Below are 20,658 nucleotides of genomic sequence, written 5' to 3' on the forward strand. Positions count from 1 at the left end.
TGATATTCTTTTCCTTTGCAGCTCGGGGTAACAAATATAAAATTTAATGCAAGATGTGAGCATTTTAACTCCATTGTAAGAGAGGTGTGGACTAAAGCCCCTTTCTCGTAAGCATCCACAATTCCTCATTCCTGCGCATCTCCTCCTGTGGGACCATACATAAAAACCCAACTCCTCATCTTGGGCACCTGAAAATCTACTTTAACAGAGAAAGCGCTCTAGATAGCAGGCGTCCTTGGAGCTGGGAGTGAAATCCAAGCAAGAACTAACCACACCCCCCAATTCGCGCTCCTCCACCTGGCAGGTCCTCTGGGGAACCGCCCGTAACGGCCGCGCGGGTACCGTCGCCGAGGCCGCCCAGAGCCGGGCAGGGGCCGCCGCCGGCGTGACTCCCTCTCCCGCTTTTCTCCAGAGGTCCCCGCTCTCCAGGACCGCTCCGAGCGCTACCTGCGAAGGTAACTGCCAGGAGCAGCAGCGCCAAGCGCAGCACCGCTAGCGCCATCCTCCTCCCGCGCCGGGCGTCTGGCCCCTGCGCTCTGGTGCCAGCGCCACTCGCAAGGGGCGCGGGGAGGGCGGGGGAAGGGAGGAAGAAGGGGCGGGGCGAGAGTGGGAGGAAGTGCAGGGGTAGGTGGCGAAGGCAAGAGGGGCGGCGGGAAGAGGAGCCGTGAAGGGTCGAGGGAGAACCGGGAAGGGCTGGGAAGGAGAAAGGTAGAAGGACGGGGGAGGGGGCCATGGGGAAGGAGGGGGCGAGGGAGATAGAGGAAGGGGCGGTTGTTGCCCCACACCCTCTCCTTCCCGCCGAGGAGACTAAGGGGAAGACCTCTCCCTCCGACATACAAGAACCTGAGAGCCCTAGGGAACCCTCGTGGAACTCTTTGGGAGCTCTGTCAATCAATCCCTATTTCTTAAGCATCTACTGAGTCCCAGATAGTGTTTTGTTGCTGAAGACACAGCCCTGACCTCGACAAAGGAGGTCCTTGCTCTCAGGAAGCGTTCCGCCTTTCCCTCTTTTAATGTATTTTTTAATTATTTTAGTTGACACATAATGATTATACATACTTATGGGGGTACATAGTGATATTTGGATATATACAATGTGTAGTGATCAAAACAGGATAATTAGCATATTCATCACCTCAAACATTTATTATTACTTTGTGTTGAGAACATTCAAAATCCTTTCATTTAGCTACTTGAAAATACGTAATAAATTATTATTATTATTTAAATTTCAGACAGGGTATCGCTCTTTTGCCCAGGCTGGAGTGCAGTGGCACAATCTCAGCTCACTGCAACCTCCACCTCCCAGGTTCCAGGTATCCTCCCACCTCAGCCTCTCTCCCAAGTAGCTGGGACCACAGATATATGCCACCATGCCCAGCTAATTTTTGCATTTTTTGTAGAGAGGGGTTCTCACCATGTTGCCCAGCCCTTCTTTTGAAGCTGAAATGCCTACTCACACAACTCTGAGCATTGCCCCAGAGTCTGGGGTCAGATTTGTGCTGTAATCCCAGCACTTTGGGAGGTTGAAGTGGGTAGATCACTTGAGGTCAGGAGTTCGAGACCAGCCTGGACAACATGGTGAAACCTAGTCTCCACTAAAAATACAAAAATTAGTGGGCATGTTGCCATACTCCTGTATGTACTCAGGAGGCTGAGGCATGAGAATTTCTTGAACCCGGGAGGTGGAGGTTGTAGTGAGCCAAGCACACCACTGCACTGCAGCCTGGGCAACAGAGTGAAACTCTGTTTCAAAAAAAAAAAAAAAATGCTGGAGACTGGAGCCAGCTGATTTTGTCAGAGTGATGAAGAGTCATTGCTGTGGCACTGCTGAAAGAAACAGCCAGCAGGCAGGAGCCAGTCCCTTCTCCCTCCTCCTGCCTTCTGGTGTTCCCCTCACGGACCCTATGGGCATAACCTTCCAGAAGCCAGCTGGAAAAGCAGAAATGAGGTCTGCTGAGACCTGGCACCACATAGCAGAGTATAGAAGGGGAGGTGTAGAGCTGATGGAGAATCACCTTATGACTGGCATGTTCCCATGCCCACCCCTTGACCTTAGCAACCTCAAGGGCTGGAACAAGAAGACACTGTGCAGTTTTCAACTCCACTTGGCACCACACATGGCTGAGTTCTGGCTGGTATCCTGCTGAGGCCAAGGGGTAAATTTGAAATGAGTGTTAGTACTTTTCTAAGTCACATCACATTCAGTTCTTTGAACAACAGTCATAAAATGGTCATAGGTCATTTTGCTGAAGATTCTTATCAAGAATTGATAAAATATAATTTATATATAAAGCTTTCTCAACTCTGTTGGATGTCTGTTACCAAATGACATGTGCACTTGCTTACGAACACCTTTGATGCTCTGGGAACACAAATCTGACCCCAGACTCAGGGGTAATGCTCAGAGTTGTGTGAGTAAGAATTTCGGCTTCAGAAGAAAAGCCATTTACACCTCAAGATAGATTTCTTATAAATGTGATGTGTGTGGATACAGCTGCCTTTACGTTATTTTGTTTCGAAGAGCTGACTGACTGGCAGGATGGCTCATGCCTGTAATCCCAGCACTTTGGGAGGCAGAGGGAGGCAGATTGCTTGAGCCCAGGAGTTGGAGTGCCAGCACCACTCACAGGTGATGCGGGGAGGGCAGGGGAAGGGAGGCAACATGGTGACAAAACCCTGTCTCTACAAAAAATACAAAAATTAGCCTAGTGTGGTGGTGCGCACCTGTAGTCCCAGCTACTCAGGAGGCTGAGGTGGGAGGATCACCTGAGCCTGGGAGGTGGAGGCTACAGTGAGCCATGATCACACCACTACATTTCAGCCTGGGTGATAGGAGTGAGAACTTGTCTCAAAAAAAAAAAAAAAACAATAACATTGATAGTTATACCTTAGAAATATTTTCTATAATGGTGCTTTTCACATGTTGTCTCAGCATTTGTGAGCCAAGAACAACGGTCAAAAAACATTTTCTGTAAAGGGCCAGATAGTAAGTACCGTAGACTTCTTGTCACAGCTAAACTCTGTCATTGTAGTGCAAAAGGAGACATAGACTGTAACTCAATGAATGGGCATGACTGTATTCTTGTTTTGTTTTGTTTTGTTTTTTTGAGAGAAGGTCTTGCTCTGTCACCCAGGCTGGAGTACAGTGGCGTGATCTCGGCTCACTGCAGCCTCAACCTCAGCCTCCTCCCACCTCAGCCCTGCAAGTAGCTGGGACTACAGGCATGCACCACCACACCCAGCTAATATTTTTGTAGTTTTTGTAGAAGTAGGTGATATGGTTTGGCTGTGTCCCCACTCAAATCTCAACTTGAATTGTATGTCCCAGAATTCCCAAATGTTGTGGGAGGGACCCAGGGGGATAATTGAATCATAGGGGCCAGTCTTTCCCATGCTGTTCTCATGATAGTGAATAAGTCCAGGAGATCTGATGGGTTTATCAGGAGTTTCCACTTTTGCTTCCTCATTTTTTCTCTTGCTGCCACCATGTAAGAAATGCCTTTCACCTCCCACCATGATTGTGAGGCCCCCCAGCCATGTGGAACTCTAAGTCCAATTAAACTTTTCTTCCCAGTCTCAGGTATGTCTTTATCAGCACTGTAAAAACAGACTAATGCACAGGGTTCTGCCATGTTGCCCAGGCTGGTCTCAAACTCCAGAGCTCAAGTGATCTGCCTGCCTCAGCCTCCCAGAGTGCTAAGATTATAGGCATGAGCCACTGTGCCCAGCTGGCATGGCTATATTCTAATAAGACTTTACAAAAATAGGCAGCAGGCCGTGTTTAGATTATGGGCCTTAGTTTACTGACCTTAAGCCAAACATACCCCAAAAATGGCCATGCAGACCACTGGCGTGTTTGTTAGAGGGTAAAACCAGGTGCAAGCTAAGAGATCTGTTTTGTGGTTAATCCTTGTGGTTTGGTTTTTAGTCATTTTTTAGGTATTCATTGCTGCTTAGGTCACCATAGCTCAAAATGAATTAAAAAAAAAATTGTTAAAGTGTCTAGACAATTTAGGCAAAATAAAAAATTTTTTTCAGTCTTATTATCTGGTCACTACCTTTAAAATCATGATTTTTAATCATGAATTATCTAGCTAATTCTGCCTGTAGAAGTCTGACTTTCAATTTTAGTTTTCTGTCAGCTCCTGCTGCTCCCCTTGTCATCATAGGGGCTTACAGAGGAGCTTTCACTGTTTCTCATGCTACAGCCTACTAAGATCTTATTACTAACCCCATCAAAGCATATTATCCGATACCTGTTTAATAATCAATTCTAGGCTTTTGAAATGCAGCCATAGGCATAAAAAAGCAAGCTCTGTTATACTAAAATTAGCTCAAAATGAAACATAGACTCAAAATATGAAACTTTAAAATTTTAGAGAAAAGCATAGGAGAAAGCATTTGCTCTGGAAAAAAAAAAAAAATCCTATGCAGAAGATGAGGCTGGGTGCAGTGGCCCACGCCTATAATCCCAGCACTTTGGGAGGCCAAGGTGGGCGGATCACCTGAGGTCAGGAGTTTGAGACCAGCCTGGCCAACGTGGTGAAACCCTGTCTCTACTAAAAACACAAAAAATTAGTCGGGCTTGGTGGCACATGCCAGGAGGTTGTGGCAAGAGAATCACTTGAACCCGGGAGGTGGAGGTTGCGGTGAACCAAGATCATGCCGTTGCACTCCAGCCTGGGCAATAGAGTGAAACTCTCGGGAAAAAAAAAAAAAAAAAAAAAAAAAAAAACAGAAGATGAAAAGTAGCAAGGCTCAGTGGCAAGCACCTGTAATGTCAGCTACCCGGGAGGCTGAGGCAGAAGGATCACTTGAGCTCAGAAGTTTGAGGCTCTAGTATAGACCGGGCATGGTGGCTCACACCTGTAATCCCAGCACTTTGGGAAACTGAGGTGGGCAGATCACCTGAGGTCAGGAGTTCGAGACCAGCCTGACCAACATGGAGAAACCTCATCTCTACTGGAAATACAAAATTAGCTGGGTGTGGTGGCACATCCCTTTAATCCCAGCTACTTGGAAGGCTGAGGCAGGGGAATCACTTAAACCTGGCAGGCGGAGGTTGCAGTGAGCCGAGATCACATCATTGCACTCCAGCCTGGGCAACAAGAGCGAAACTCCGTCTCAAAAACAAAAAAGAAGTTTGAGGCTGTAGTGCTTAATGATCTCACCTGTGAATAGCCACTGCACTTCAGCCTGGGCAACACAGGGACACTCCATCTCTAAACACAAACAAACAAAAAAGGCAGAAGGCTAAGGCACAAGAATCACTTGAACCTGGGAGATAGAGATTGCAGTAAGCTGGGATAGCGCCACTGCACTCCAGCCTGGGCAACAGCAAGACACCATCTCAAAAAAAAAAAAAAAGAGAAAGAGAGAGAGAGCGCTAAAAGGAGAAATTGTAGACCAGGAGAACATATTTTGTCTAAAATATATAAAGAGATCTCGAAACCAAGAATAAAAAAATATACATGATTAGAAAGTGGGCAAAAAGATATGAATAGACATTACCCTGGAGAGGATATACAGGTGGCAGATGAGCATAACATTGTAAGCCATTAGGGAAATGCAAAATAAAAACTGCAATAACACTACACACCTGTCAGAATGACTAAAATAAAAAACAGTAGTAACATCAAATGCTGGCAAGGATGTGGAAAAAGTGGATTACTCATTGTTCACGGAAATGTGAAATAGTACACCTACTCTGGCCGGGCACGGTGGCTCACGCCTGTAATCCCAGCACTTTGGGAGGCTGAGGAGGGTGGATCATTTGAGGTTAGAAGTACAAGACCAGCTTGGCCAACATGGTGAAACCCCATCTTCACTAAAAATACAAAAATTAGCCGGGCATGATGGCGTGCGCCTGTAATCCTAGCTACTCAGGAGGCTGAGATAGGAGAATCACTTGAACCCGGGAGGCAGAAGTTGCCATGAGCTGAGATCGCACCACGGTACTCCAGTCTGGGCGACAGAATGAGATTCCACCTCAAAAAAATAAATAAATAAATAAATAGCCTGGGCGCGGTGGCTCGTGCCTGTAATCCCAGCATTTTCAGGGGCTGAAGTGGGCAGATCACCTGAGGTCAGGAGTTCAAGACCAGCCTGGCCAACATGGTGAACTCCTGTCTCTACTGAAAACACAAAATTAGATGGGCGTGGTGGCGCGCGCCTGTAATCCTAGCCACTCAGGAGGCTGAGGCAGGAGAATCGCTTGAACCCAGGAGGTGGAGGTTCCACTGAGCTGAGATCGAGCCACTGCACTCCAGCCTGGGTGACAGAGCGAGACTCCATCTCAAAAAATAAATAAAATAATAAAATAAAATAAAATAGTATGGTTGCTCTGGAATAGAGTTTGGCAGCTTCTTAACAATCTAAGTGGTTGGGCGCGGTGGCTCACGCTTGCAGTCCCAGCACTTTGAGAGGCCAAGGCGGGTGGATCACCTGAGGTTGGAGTTTGAGACCAGCCTGGCCAACATGGCAAAACTCTGTCTCTACTGAAAATACAAAAATTAGCTGGTCTTGGTGGCGGGTGCCTGTAATCCCAGCTACTGAGAAGGCTGAGGCAGGGAGAATCCCTTGAACCTGGGAGGCGGAGGTTGTGGTGAGCCGAGATCGCACCATTGCATTCCAGCCTGGGTGACAGAGTGAGACTGTCTCGAAAAAAAAAAAAAAAAAAAAAAAAAATGTAAACATACAAATACCACATGACATATGACTCAGTAATTGCACTCTTGGGCATTTATCCCACAAAAAAGAAAACTTGGGGCCAGGGGTAGGGGCTCGTGCCTGTGATCCTAGCACTTTGGGAGAACAAGTCAGGTGGATCATTTGAGGTCAGGAGTTCGAGACCAGCCTGACCAACATGGTGAAACCCCATCTCTACTAAAACTACAAAAATTAGCCAGGTGTGTGGTGGAACATGCCTGCAGTCCCAGCTACTCGGGAAGCTGAGGCAGGATAATCACTTGAACCCAGGAGACAGAGGTTGCAGTGAGCCGACATTGTGCCACAGCACTCCAGCCTAAGTGACAAAGTGAGACTCCGTGTCAAAAAAAAAAAAAAAAACCACAATCAATCAAACAATCAATCAATCAATCAAAGCAGGCCAGACGCGGTGGCTGTTTTTTATTTTTGTTTTTGAGATGGAGTCCCTCTCTGTGACCTAGGCTGGAGTGCAGTTGCGCAATCTCATCTCACTGCAACCTCCGCCTCCTGGGTTCAAGTGATTCTCCTACCTCAGCCTCCCAAGTAGCTGAGATTACAGGCGTGCACCACCACGCCAGGCTAATTTTTCTATTTTCAGTAGAGACAGGGTTTTGCCATGTTGGCCAGGCTGGTCTCAAACTACTGACCTCAGGTGATCCGCCCACTTCAGCCTCCCAAAGTGCTGGGATTACAGGTGTGAGCTACCACGACCAGCCCTTTTTTTAAAAAAAAAAGAAAAAAAAGAAAAAGAAAGTAAACCCTGGGTTTTTTTTATTCTGTTATGTATCTTCACGGGGTTGGTGGTCACAGGAATCTTCAAATGTGGATACAATTGCATAGAATTAAATATACGCACAAACACGCACAAATGAACATTGGTAAAACTGGTGAAATCTGATTAAAGTTAGTAGACTGTATTGTCAGTTTCCTGTTTTCTACATTATAGTTACGTAAGATATTACTATACTGTTTTCTAACAACTACACGCAAGTCTACTATCATCTCAAAATATAAAGGTGAAGCTCTGAAAATTATCTATAGAATCTGAATAGTAAAGGGACATAATTCTTTTTTTTTTTTTTTTTTTTCTTGAGACAGAGTCTTGCTCTGTCAACAGGCTAGAGTCTTCGTTCCAGCCTGATCTTGGCTCTCTGCCTTCTGGGTTGAAGTTATTCTCCTGCCTCAGCCTCCCAAGTAGCTGGGACTACAGGTACACGCCACCATGCCTAGCTAATTTTTGTATTTTTAGTAGAGATGGATTTTACCATGTTGGCCAGGATGGTCTTGATCTCTTGACCTCATGATCCACACATGTCGGCCTCCCAAAGTGCTGGGATTACAGGCTTGAGACAGCGCGCCTGGCCTTCGTTTTTTGGGTGTTGTTGTTGTTGTTGTTGTTGTTGTTGTTGTTATTGTTTTTGAGACAGAGTCTCGCTGTGTTCCCCAAGCTGGAGTGCAGTGGCACGATCTCGGCTCACTGCAACCTCCGCCTCCCGGGTTCAAACAATTCTCATGTCTCCACCTCCCAAATAGCTAAGACTACGGGCCAGCGCCACCACACCTGGCTAATTTTTATATTTGTGTACAGATGAGGTTTCACCATGTTGGCTTGACCTCAAGTGATTCCCCTACCTCAGCCTCCCAAAGTGTTGGAATTATAGGCATGAACCACTGTGTTCAGCCATAAAGGTATGTAATTCAAAATATTCTGAGCATACAGAGTCTCTTTTCCTTCTTTAACATCATCATGATTTAAATGAACCTGAGTAATTAATGTTATTCTAGTAAATCGTAGTGGCCTTAAGTCTAAGTATTAAGAATAGGTAATTTTAGCCGGGTGCAGTGGCTCAGGCCTGTAATCCCAGCACTTTGGGAGGCCGTAGGCTGGTGGACCACCTGAGGTCAGAAGTTTGAGACCAGCCTGACTAACATGGAGCAATCCCATCCCTACTAAAAAAAAATACAAAATTAGCTGGGCATGGTGGCACATGCCTGTAATCCCAGCTACTTGGGAGGCTCAGGCGGGAGAATTGCTTGAACCCGGGAGGCAGAGATTGCAATGAGCCAAGATCTGGCCATTGCACTCCAGCTTGGGCAACAAGAGTGAAACTCCTTCTCAAAAAAGAAAAGAAAAGAAAAAAGAATAGGTAATTTTATTATATTCTACAATGAAGGGCAATTTAAACGTAATGTAATTTAATGTTTAGACATTTGTGAAACTTTCATCTAAAAGATTCCAAGGTTTCTATGAGAAAAATTAAAATAACCTTTTGTCAGAGTAGGCATCCCAATTATTTTACAAAATATGCTCACCGTAAACAAGACAATGATGTGACATAGAATTAAATGTTAATATAACCTTTCTTGCCTTGCTTTCTACACAGCATTGTGAAATTATGTGTCCTGGGTATTTTTGACTTGTATGTGCTTCTGATTAGCTGGAAAATAGCTAGGAAAATACAGTGGTCAAAACACAGAATTTGGCCAGGTGTTCTAATCCCAGCACTTTGGGAGGCAGAGATAGGAAGATAGCTTGAGGCCAGAATTTGAGACCAACCTGGGCAACATTGTGAGAGCCCTATCTCTACAAAAAATAAATAAAAGGCAAGCCTAATTCAATGTGGTTTTCTTTACCATTAGGCTCTGTGGTGTAGATAGAAACTTTAACCCTGAAGCTAACATAATTGAAATGCAATTGTCGATCAAGTTGGCAACCCAACATGTATGTTCCGTATTGCCTCTGGCACCAAGTTTAAACATTTAAGAAAAATTATCCTAATGTGTCCTCCAAATATGTCCTTTCTTTATTTTATTTTATTTTATTTATTTATTTTTTGAGACGGAGTTTTGCTTTCCTTGCCCAGACTGGAGTGCAGTGACGTGATCTCGGCTCACTGTAACCTCTGCTTTCCAGTGGTTTCAAGCAATTCTCCTGCCTCAGCCTCCTGAGTAGCTGAGACTACAGGCACATGCCACCACGGCCAGCAATTTTTTTTTTTTTTTTTTCTGAGATGGAGTCTCGCTCTGTTGTCCAGGCTGGAGTGCAGTGGCGCAAACTCGGCTCACTGCAAGCTCCACCTCCCGGGTTCATGTCATTCTCCTGCCTCAGTCTCCCCAGTAACTGGGACTACAGGCACCTGCCATCATGTCCGGCTAATTTTTTGTATTTTTAGTAGAGATGGAGTTTCACCATGTTAGCCAGGATGGTCTCGGTTTCCTGATCCCATGATCTGCCTGCCTCGGCCTCCCAAAGTGTTGGGGTTATGGGCGTGAGCCACCGCACCCGGTTTACGCCCAGCTAATTTTTTGTATTTTTAGTAGAGACAGAGTTTCACCATGTTGGCCAAGATGGTCTCGATCTCTTGACCTTGTGATCTGCCCACCTCGGCCTCCCAAAGTGCTAGAATTACAGTCATGAGCCACCGCGCCCGGCCCAAGTATGTCCTTTCAAAGTCATACTAGAGTACTGTCTAAAAGGCCGGCATGAAAGTTATCTGATTCCAGAGGAAGTCATTTCATTTCATTTATTTACCATTGATAGGGCCCGGAGTCTGTAAAGTTAGATGTTAGCTTATGGAAAATAAGTGGCAAATGATTTTGTTGGGTAGAAAAGATATCTCCAGGCCAGGTGCGGTGGCTCACCCCTGTAATCCCAGCACTTTGGGAGGAAGTGCTGGGATTACAGGGGTGAGCCACCTTGCCCAGTCAAAAAAGGTTTTTTGTAAGATAAGGTCTTGCTGTGTTGCCCAGGCTGATCATGACTTCCTGGGTTCAAGTGATCCTCCTGCCTCAACCTCCCGAGTAGCTAGACTACAGACACGCCACCCAGCTAATTTAATTTTTTTTTTTTTTTTTTTGTAGAAACAGGGTCATGCTACACTCCCCAGGCTGGTCTCAAACTCCTGGCCTCAAGCAGTCCTCCTGCCTTGGCCTCCTAAAATGCTGGGATTACAGGTATAGGTCACCATGCCTGGCCTAATACAAAGGTTTTTTGGTTTTTTTTTTTGAGACAGAGTCCCACTCTGTCACCCAGGCTGGAATGCAGTGGCTCAATCCTCAGCCTCCCATAGTGATGGGATTGCAGGAGAATCGATTGAACCCAGGAGGCAGAAGTTGCAGTGAGCCGAGATCACGCCATTGCGTTCCAGCCTGGGCAACAGAGTAAGACTCTGTCTCAAAAACAAAGATGAAAAACAAAGATGTGCACATCCAAAGATGAAGATGGAAACTGAGGGAGAGGGGTATGGAACAGGCTCTATATTAAGAATAATCATTTTTCACAATCCACATCAAGCAAAAATATTTCTAAGCTCAAGCAGGTAGTCCATTCATTTGAAATCAAAACTCCAACATTTCAATATAATCACAAATCCAAGACTAGTTAAGTCATTTCCTAAAAATGTACGTTCTCCAACAGCTAGTAGAGCTAAGCTGGTTTTGGCGATGTCTACTGCCATCTAGTGGAAATGGATTGACATAACTAGTGCATCATTTAGTGCTAAAGCTTTCAAAGTAAAGCTTTCAAATTAAAGTTTTCAAAGTACTCTCATTTTATCTCCACAGTAACCTGTGAAATAGACATTATTATTCAGTTTGTTTCAATTTATTAAAAAATTTAAGGCCGGGCGCAGTGGCTCACTCTTGTAATCCCAGCACTTTGGGAGGCTGAGGCAGGCAGATCACTTGACATCAGGAGTTCAAGACCAGCCTGGTCAACACGGCAAAACCCCATCTTTATTAAAAATACAAAAATTGGGCCAGGCACAGTGGCTCATACCTGTAATCCCAGCACTTTGGGAGGCTGAGGCAGGTGGATCACTTGAGGTCGGGAGTTGAAGACTAGCCTGACCAACATGGAGAAACCCCATCCCTACTAAAAATACAAAAATTAGCCGGGCATGGTGGTGCATGCCTGTAATCCCAGCTATTTGGGAGGCTGAGGCAGGAGAATCACTTGAACCCAGGAGGCGGAGGTTGCAGTGAGCCAAGATCGTGCCATTGCACCCCAGCCTGGGCAACAAGAGTGAGACTCCGTCTCAAAAAAAAAAAAAATTAGCTGAGCATCGTGTCAGGCTCCTGTAATCCCAGCTGCTCAGGAGGCTGAGGCAGGAGAATTGCTTGGACCTGGGAGGCGGAGGTTGCAGTGGACCGAGATTGAGCCACTGCATTCCAGCCTGGGTGACAGAGTGGGACTCTGTCTCAAAAAAAACACAAAAAACCTTCATATTAGGCCAGGCATGGTGACCTATACCTGTAATCCCAGCATTTTAGGAGGCCAAGGCAGGAGGACTGCTTGAGGCCAGGAGTTTGAGACCAGCCTGGGCAGTGTAGCATGACCCTGTTTCTACAAAAAAAAAAAAATTAAATTAGCTGGGTGGCGTGTCTGTAGTCTAGCTACTCGGGAGGTTGAGGCAGGAGGATCACTTGAACCCAGGAAGTCATGATCAGCCTGGGCAACATAGCAAGACCTTATCTTACAAAAAACCTTTTTTTGACTGGGCAAGGTGGCTCACCCCTGTAATCCCAGCACTTTGGGAGGCCCAGGCAAGCAGATCACTTGAGGTCAGGAGTTCAAGACCAGCCTGGCCAACATGGTGAAACCCCATCTCTACTAAAAATGCAAAAAATTAGCTGGACGTGCTGACACATGCCTGTAATCCCAGCTACTCAGGAGGCTGAAGCAGAGAATTGCTGGAACCTGGGAGGCAGAGGTTGCAGTGAGCCGAGATCGTGCCACTGTACTCCAGCCTGGGAGACAGAGCAAGACTGCCTCAAAAACAAAACAAAACAAAAAAAAACTAACCCTTCATATTGTCAAGCACTTATTATAAGCACTGTACATGAATGATCTAATTTATTTTCCATTACAATCTAATATAGTAAGTATTATCTGTGTTATTATTCCCACTTACAGATAAGAAGCCAAGACTTAGAGAATTTAAGAAGCATGCTGAAAGTCCAACAGCTAGTAAAGTAGGAGCATCAGGGTCAAAGTAGGGGATCCTACAAGGCATGCATGTTAATGTAAATTATCATCAACATCACAAAATGTGTCAGACTTTCTCCTAAGCAGTTAGTTTATAGGTATCAGCTAATTTAATCTTCACAAAACCCGAACCAGGAGAGGTGGCTCATGCCTATAATCCCAGCATTTTGGAAGGCAGAGGTGGGCAGATCACTTGAGGTCAGGAGTTCGAGATCAGCCTGGCCAATGTGGCAAAACCTCATCTCTACTAAAAAGACAAGAAATTAGCCGGGTGTGATAGCTCCTGTCTGTGGTCCCAGCTACTCGGGAGGCTGAGGATCACCTGAGCCTGGGAAGTTGAGGCTGCTGCAAGCCATGATCACGCCACTGCATCCAGGCTGGGTGATGGGAATGAGACCCTATCTCAAAAAATAAAACCAAAACCAAAAATGTATGAAGTATGAATAATTATTATTTCCATTTTCTACATTAAGAAACCAAGGTATGGAGGAGTTAAGCAAGATATTCAAGGTCACCAACTAGTGAAAAGCATAGCCAGAACTGGAATCCAGGAAGTTTAATTCTAGAGCCTATGTTCTCAACCAGTAAGCAATTTTTTAAAAAATTATTATAACTTAGGCCAGGCACGGTGGATCATGCCTGTAATCCCAGTGTTTTGGGAGGACTTTAAGACCAGCCTGGGCAGGAGGACTTTAAGACAAGCCTGGGCAACATAGTGAGACTCCCATCTCTACAAAAAATATATATTTTTAAATAGCTGGACGTGGTGGCACATGCCTGTAGTCCTAGCACTTTGGGAGGCTGAAGTGGGTAGATCACTTGAGCTCAGGAGTTCAAGACCAGCCTGAGCAGCATGGCAAAACCAAGTCTCAAAAAATAAAAATAAAAAGGCCAGGCATGGTGGCTCAGGCCTGTAATCCCAGCACTTTGGGAAGCCTAGGTGGGTGGATCACTTGAAGTCAGGAATTTTGAGACCAGCCTGGCCAACATGGTGAAACCCCGTCTCTATTAAAACTACAAAAATTGGCCGGGCGCAGTGGCTCACGTCTGTAATCCCAGCACTTTGGGAGGCTGAGGCGGGCGGATCACGAGGTCAGGAGATCGAGACCATCCTGGCTAACACAGTGAAACCCCGTCTCTACTAAAAATACAAAAAAATTAGCCGGGGGTGGTGGCAGGTGCCTGTAGTCCCAGCTAGCTACTCAGGAGGCTGAGGCAGGAAAATGGCGTGAACCCAGGAGGCGGAGCTTGCAGTGAGCCGAGATTGCTCCACTGCACTCCAGCCTGGGCGACAGGGCGAGACTCCGTCTCAAAAAAAAAAAAAAAACACTACAAAAATTAGCTGGGCATGGTGGTGAGCACTTGTAATCCCAGCTGCTCAGGGGGCTGAGGCAGAAGAGTCAATCGAACCCAGGAGGCAGAGGTTGCAGTGAGCCGAGATCGCACCACTGCACTCTAGCCTGGGTGACGGAGACAGACTCTATCTCAAAAAGAAACAAAAACAAAAAACAAAAACAAAATGCAGATTCTGATGCAGAAAGCCTGAGGTAGGGCCTAAGATTCTGCATTTCTATAAAGCTCTCAGTAAGGACAGTGCTGCTGGCAAAGTGTGCTCCTACATTTTCAGGAGCAAAATGCTGGCAAGGGGAGGGAGGGGAGAGGAGCAACTGAACTATTGAAAGAAAAACTCTAGACAAATTAAATTTAACAGAGGGTAATTTAACAGATAATGATTCCTTAAAAATATATATTATTTTTTAGAGACTGGTCTCACTCAGTCGCACAGGCTGGAGTGCAGTGGCGCAATCCTAGCTCACCACAGCCTCAAACTCCTGGGCTCAAGGGACCCTCCTGAGTAGCTAGGACCACATGCCACATGCCATGATACCCAGCTTTTATTCATTTATTTCTTTTCTTTTCTTTCTTTCTTTTTTTTTTTTTTTTTTTTTTTTTTTTTGAGACAGAGTTTTGCTCTTGTTGCCCCAGCTGGAGTGCAACGGCACAATCTTGGCTCACTGAAACCTCTGCATCCCAGGTTCAAACGATTCTCCTGCCTCAGCCTCCCGAGTAACTGGGATTACAGGCATGCACCACCACAGCTGGCTAATTTTGTATTTTCAGTAGAGATGGGGTTTCTCCATGTTGGTCAGCCTGGTCTCGAACTCCCAACCTCAGATGATCCACCCACCTTGGCCTCCCAAAGTGCTGAGATTACAGATGTGAGTCACCATGCCCAGCCTAAAGAACAATTCCTGAATCGGGTGGCACTGGGAACAAGCAGAGCTTCAGAGAGCTCCAGTATGTAAGGTAGGCAGGGATCACTTATAGACAGAAAAAACAGAAATGAGGTGTGGAAAACAGCTTGATCGGTTACAGCTCAGTATTAAGACATGATCTGATCAGCTGGTAGCCTGTGACTGACTGAAGCTCAGCTGCTGTGCTTGGCTGACACTTAGCTATTTGTTACAAAACAAAACTTCTATATTAGGCTCTCAGTTTACCTGCTGAAGTTAGGTTGCAGTTCTTTCAGTAGGAACTCAAGGTAAGGAGGCAGCCTCTGGCCAAACTTAGTTTAATTTACTAGGACCCTCAGTAATGCCTATGTTATTGGGGTAGGAGTGGAATTAAAGGAGGCTCTGAAGGAGCCTGAGGGTGAGAGGGGACTTGGCCTGAAAAGGTCCTTGGAGAACCAGGACAGTGTGTTGTCGGAAAAGATACTATAGAAGCATTTCTTTCTTTCTCCTTCCCTCCCCTCCCCTCCCCTCCCCTCCCCTCCCCTCCCCTCCCCTCCCCTCCCTTTCCCTTTCCCTTTCCCTTTCCCTTTCCCTTTCCCTTTCCCTTTCCCTTTCCCTTTCCTTCTTTTTCTTACCGGAGTCTCACTCTGTCTCCCAGGCTGGAGTGCAGTGGTGCAATCTTGGCTCACTGCAGCCTCCACCTCCCAGGTTCAAGTGATTCTCCTGCCTCCACCTCTGAGTATCTGGGATTACAGGCATGTGCCACCAAGTCCAGCTAATTTTTGTATTTTTAGTAGCGACAGGGTTTCGCCATTTTGGCCAGGCTGATCTCGAATTCCTGACCTCAAGTGATCCGTCCCACTCGGCCTCCCAAAGTGCTGGGATTATAGACATGAGCCAATGAGCCCAGCCTATAGAAGCATATCAAGGCAAAATAGTCAACAGCAATATAAGCTAAGTGACAGTAAGGGGCCCTGCTGGTTTCTCAATTAAGAGGCAACTACAAAAAAAAAAGGCTACTGATCAATGTAGTGAATATGGTTTCTGTGAATAATAGAAGCTGAAAGATTTTGTGATGTTGGGGTGTAGGGAGTGAATAGGGGAAACGGAGCTAATCTCTTTTTCTAGAAAGACAGAACAGTAGCTAAGGTGGATGGCAGGGGCAAATGAGAGAAAGAAAGTGGGGCAGGGATGGCTTATGGGGAAGCTTGTTTGGTTTGGTTTTGCAGGTGTGACACCAGAAGCTATGGCGTTATGCAGAAAGGGAAAGCATGAGGGAGAAATTGACCCAGAGAATGTGGGTGGCTTCTTCTCTCCTAAATAGACCGTCATGTTTACTGAATGTCTGCAGTGTGGCAGCTCCAGGAATAAATAGGACACATCCTTGAGCTTCAAGGTCTTGACTACTAAGGGACCTTTGTGCCTCTTCTGTGAAACTTTGAGAGACGGCAGTAAAACAGGCGTGGGGTTCACAATGAACAATCTTTTCTACATGAGGCCCAATTCAAGAAAGATACATGTGTATCTATCTGGTCACCAGTTGTCCTGACAATTCAGTTGAAACATTCTTTATTTCTCCATCACTGGAGAGTTCAGTTTTTAACCTAAAATTCCAAAACAGCGCCGTACTGTCAGAATAGGTAGTTAGGCAGATGTGAGCAGGGCAGAAGAGGACTACCCTCCCCCTAGGAATGTCAGGTGATGATCAGGCAACTGTCAGGTGATGGTCAGGCAGCTGTTAAACTGTCTCTCTAAAATAATAATTGGGCCAGGAGCTGTGGCTCACACTTATAATCTCAGCACTTTGGGAGGCCGAGGTGGGCAGATCACCTGAGGTCAGGAGTTCAAGACCAGCCTGGCCAACATGGTGAAACCCCATCTCTACAAAAATACAAAAATTAGCTATGCATGATGGCAGGTGCCTGTAGTCTCAGCTACTCAGGAGGCTGAGGCAGGAGAATCACTGGAACCCGGGATACGAAGGTTGCAGTGAGCCCAGATCATACCATTGCACTCCAGCTTGGGCGACAGAGCAAGACTCCATCTAAAACATAATGAAATAAAATAAAAATTGGTTGCAACAGGCACCAGGGAAAGGCAGTCTCCCAATAGATAGAAAACACCTAGTGGCCGGGCACGGTGGTTCACGCCTGTAATCCCAGCACTTTGGGAGGGCAAGGCGGCTGGATCACGAGGTCAGCGCATCAAGACCATCCTGGCCAACATGGTGAAACCCCATCTCTACTAAAATACAAAAAATTAGCCAGGCGTGGTGGTGCGTGCCTGTAGTCCCAGCTACTCGGGAGGTTGAGGCCGTGGAATCGCTTGAACACAGGAGGCAGAGATTGCAGTGAGCCAAGATCACGCCACTGCACTCCAGCCTGGTGACAGAGCAAGATTCTGTCTGAAAAAAAAAAAAAGAAAGAAAACACCTGACGCTGGTGATCTACAGCTTCCCGATAACATCTCAGGAGTTGGGGGAGTGGGCTCAAGCGTATGCACTAAGAGGCAAAATGGCAGAGTTTAAGTGGTATATGACCTTCCTCTAGGAACACTCAACTGGTAAGAGAAGAATGCCTCAAATGAGCATGTGCATAACTTCAGCAAACACACTGCACTGCTCACGCGGCCCCTCCCAAGTATCCGCAGGCCACTGCACAAGGACAGCCCACACCAAGGGAAGAATCAGGGGAGAAGGAATGCACACCCCAGAACCATGCCAATGTATAAACCTCAAGCCAAGGTCAGTTGGAACACTTGGATCTCTCAAGTTGCTTGGTTGCCCCTGTTCCAAGTGTAGTGTATTTCCTTTTGTTCTTGCTCTGAAGCTTTTTAATAAACTTTAACTCCTGCTCTAAAACTTGCCTCAGTCTGTCACTCTGTCTTATGCCCCTCGGCTGAACTGTTTCCTCCCGGAGGCAAGAATGGAGTTCTTCTGACCCGTGGGAATCACTGCTGCTGACATTATCAGTAGCACCCCCTGCAGTACTAAACGACAACACTGGGTCTCTGAAGCAATGTTGAGTGAGACAGGCCACATGGGGTTGTTGAAGGGGATAAAACATGGGGTTAGGTTAGAGATTTGGTGCTGAAGGACTGGGCAAGGTGGCCCATGCCTGTAATCCCAGCATTTTGGGAAGCCAAGGCAGAAGGATCACTTGAATCCAGGAGTTTGAGACCAGCCTGGGCAACATAGCAAAACATCGTCTTTACAAAAAAATTTTAAAAAAAACAAAATAACAAAAAAAAAGGCCGGGCACAGCCCATGCCTGTAATCTCAGCACTTTGGGAGGCCAAGGCAGGTGGATTACCTGAGGTCAGTGTTTGGGTGAGGGAGAAAGGACAAGATGGAGGAAGGTGAACAAGAAGGCACAATCCATGTTGCTTCCGGGTTCTTCCTCACCAACTTTCCCACGTGCGGGAAAATGCAGCCCGCGCCCAGGAAGATGCAGATCAACCGAGCAGGCGCCAGGTGACGTAAATCCGAAGAGATCGAAACTTACCCGGCCACGCCTATGGAGACCCCCTATCACGCCCTTATCCCGCCCACTGCCCTCCCCCTTCCAGTACCAACGTATAAAAGTCCGGTGCCGGCGGGAGCCGGCGTGACTTCTTCGGCCCCTCCTACTTGTGGACCGGAGAACCTCACCCGAAAGCGCCGGCGTGACTTCCCTGGCCCCATACCTGAGGACCAGAGAACCTCACCCGAGAGTGTGTGCATATTTGCAATAAAAGACTGCTGCTTTCTTATGTACTTTGGCCTCATGTTTAATTATTTAGCTCTCCTAAATTAAGTATTAAATTAAGACAATTATTAAATTAAATTAAATTAAGACAGTCAGGAGTTTGAGACCAGTCTGGCAATATAGTGAGATCCTGTCTCTACTAAAAATAAAAAAATTAGGTGGGCATGATGGCAGATGCCTGTAATCCCAGCGACTTGGGAGGCTGAGGCAGAATTGCTTGAACCTGGGAAGCGGAGTTTGCAGTGAGCCAAGATGGTGCCATTGCACTCCAGCCTGGGCGACAAGAGCAAAACTCTCTCAAAAAAAAAAAAAAAAAAGAAAAGAAAAAGAAATTAGCCAAGCATGCTGCATTACTATGTACATGCTACAGGCATTAGTGCATGCCTGCAGTCCCAGCTACTCAGGAGGCAGAGGTGGGAGGATTGCTCCAGTCTGGGAAGTTGAGGCTACAGTGAGCCACGATTGTGTCACTGCACTCCAGCCTGCATGACAGAGCAAAACCCTGTCTCAAAAAAAAAAAAAAAAAGAGAGAGAGAGAGAGAGAGAGAGAGATTTGGCATTGTGATACAGTCACAGACCAGGGACAACTGCAAAAGTTCCAGCCCTTTGGAAAAATTCAACATCTGATGTCAACTGGAGGCAGGGGCTGCTATCTTAGTGGTAGCGGGTGGGTTACAGAGTAAAGTGTAGTGTGCAGGGCATAAATAAGAGGGTGAGGGCCATGGTGCAAAAGCCTTCCAGAAACCTCCATCCACCCCTAGCTTCTCTCATCCTAAACAAAGATAAAAGAGAATTCAAGTATTCAGACCCCACTCAGCCCATCCTTCTGAATAGACTCTGCAGTCCATTAAGTTGCTCTGCAGATTTCTAGAGGAGTTGAAGTTCAATCCTCCTCCAATTCTGCTCCCCAAATCAGCCCACCTAGGAGTTTATGTAACTGTTGTCTCTGGTTTTCATTTATATGCAAATATTCAAAACCTGACCATCACAGAACTGCCCCCAGGGAGCAAACAAGCTTCAGACTCATTTTCCTTCCAGCTTGAAAGTGCCTACAGGTTCCCAGAATCAGATAACTGGAGATTGAGGGATGCCTCTCGCATCTTGGCTTTGGAGGCGCTCAATGCCTCTTGCCGTGGGCCAATGCCTCCTCTGCTATGCTCTCTGGGGCCTTCTCCCTCCTCTGCCTCCCTCCATCCCCTGGGCATTCAGAGCCATCTTAAAGCAGTTGGGCCCAAATAAAGGAAGAACCATTGCAGTTCTTTCCTTCAAGAATAAGTGCTGGCCGGGGTCAGTGGCTCACGCCTGTAATCCCAGGACTTTAGGAGGCCGAGATGGGCGGATCTTGAGGTCAGGGAATCGAGACCATCCTGGCTAACACGGTGAAACCCTGTCTCTACTAAAAATATTGCCGGGCGCGGTGGCTCAAGCCTGTAATCCCAGCACTTTGGGAGGCCGAGACAGGCGGATCACGAGGTCAGGAGATCGAGACCAGCCTGGCTAACACAGTGAAACCCCGTCTCTACTAAAAAAATACAAAAAACTAGCTGGGCAAGGTGGCAGGCACCTGTAGTCCCAGCTACTCGGGAGGCTGAGGCAGGAGAATGGCGTAGACCCAGAAGGCGGAGCTTGCAGTGAGCTGAGATCGCACCACTCACTCCAGCCTGGGCGACAGAGCGAGACTCCGTCTCAAAAAAATAAATAAATAAATAAAAATACAAAAAATTAGCCGGGCATGGTGGCGGGCGCCTGCAGTCCCACCTACTCAGGAGGCTGAGGCAGGAGAATGGTGTGAACCTGGGAGGCAGAGCTTGCAGTGAGCCGAGATGGTGCCACTGCACTCCAGCCTGGAGGACAGAGCGAGACTCCCTCTCAAAAAAATAAAAAAGAGTAAGTGCTTATACAGGCAGTGATGTATGATGCATGATTCAGGATTGGCTCTATGGATAGTGAGTTTCAGGCTGCAATAAGCCATGATTGTGCC

At 46.6% G+C, this 20,658-nt stretch overlaps 1 protein-coding gene across 6 annotated transcripts in view; it reads right to left on the reverse strand.

Moving 5' to 3' along the window:
* The window catches only part of SPINK2 (serine peptidase inhibitor Kazal type 2), a 467,655-nt gene that overhangs the window by 9,360 nt on the left and 437,637 nt on the right, over window positions 1-20,658 (reverse strand). For 4 of the 6 annotated variants that reach the window (XM_050791246.1, XM_050791241.1, XM_050791245.1 and 1 more), the window contains exon 2: window positions 448-538. In XM_050791246.1, the coding sequence (XP_050647203.1) occupies window positions 448-502 (55 nt within the window). In that variant the 5' untranslated portion in view covers window positions 503-538. Of the gene's footprint in view, window positions 1-297; window positions 599-20,658 lie in introns of those variants that run through there. The other 2 variants (XM_050791243.1, XM_050791247.1) reach the window with 2 other exon arrangements.

This window comes from Macaca thibetana, chromosome 5 (assembly GCF_024542745.1).
Source record: "Macaca thibetana thibetana isolate TM-01 chromosome 5, ASM2454274v1, whole genome shotgun sequence".
Taxonomy (NCBI): domain Eukaryota; kingdom Metazoa; phylum Chordata; class Mammalia; order Primates; family Cercopithecidae; genus Macaca; species Macaca thibetana.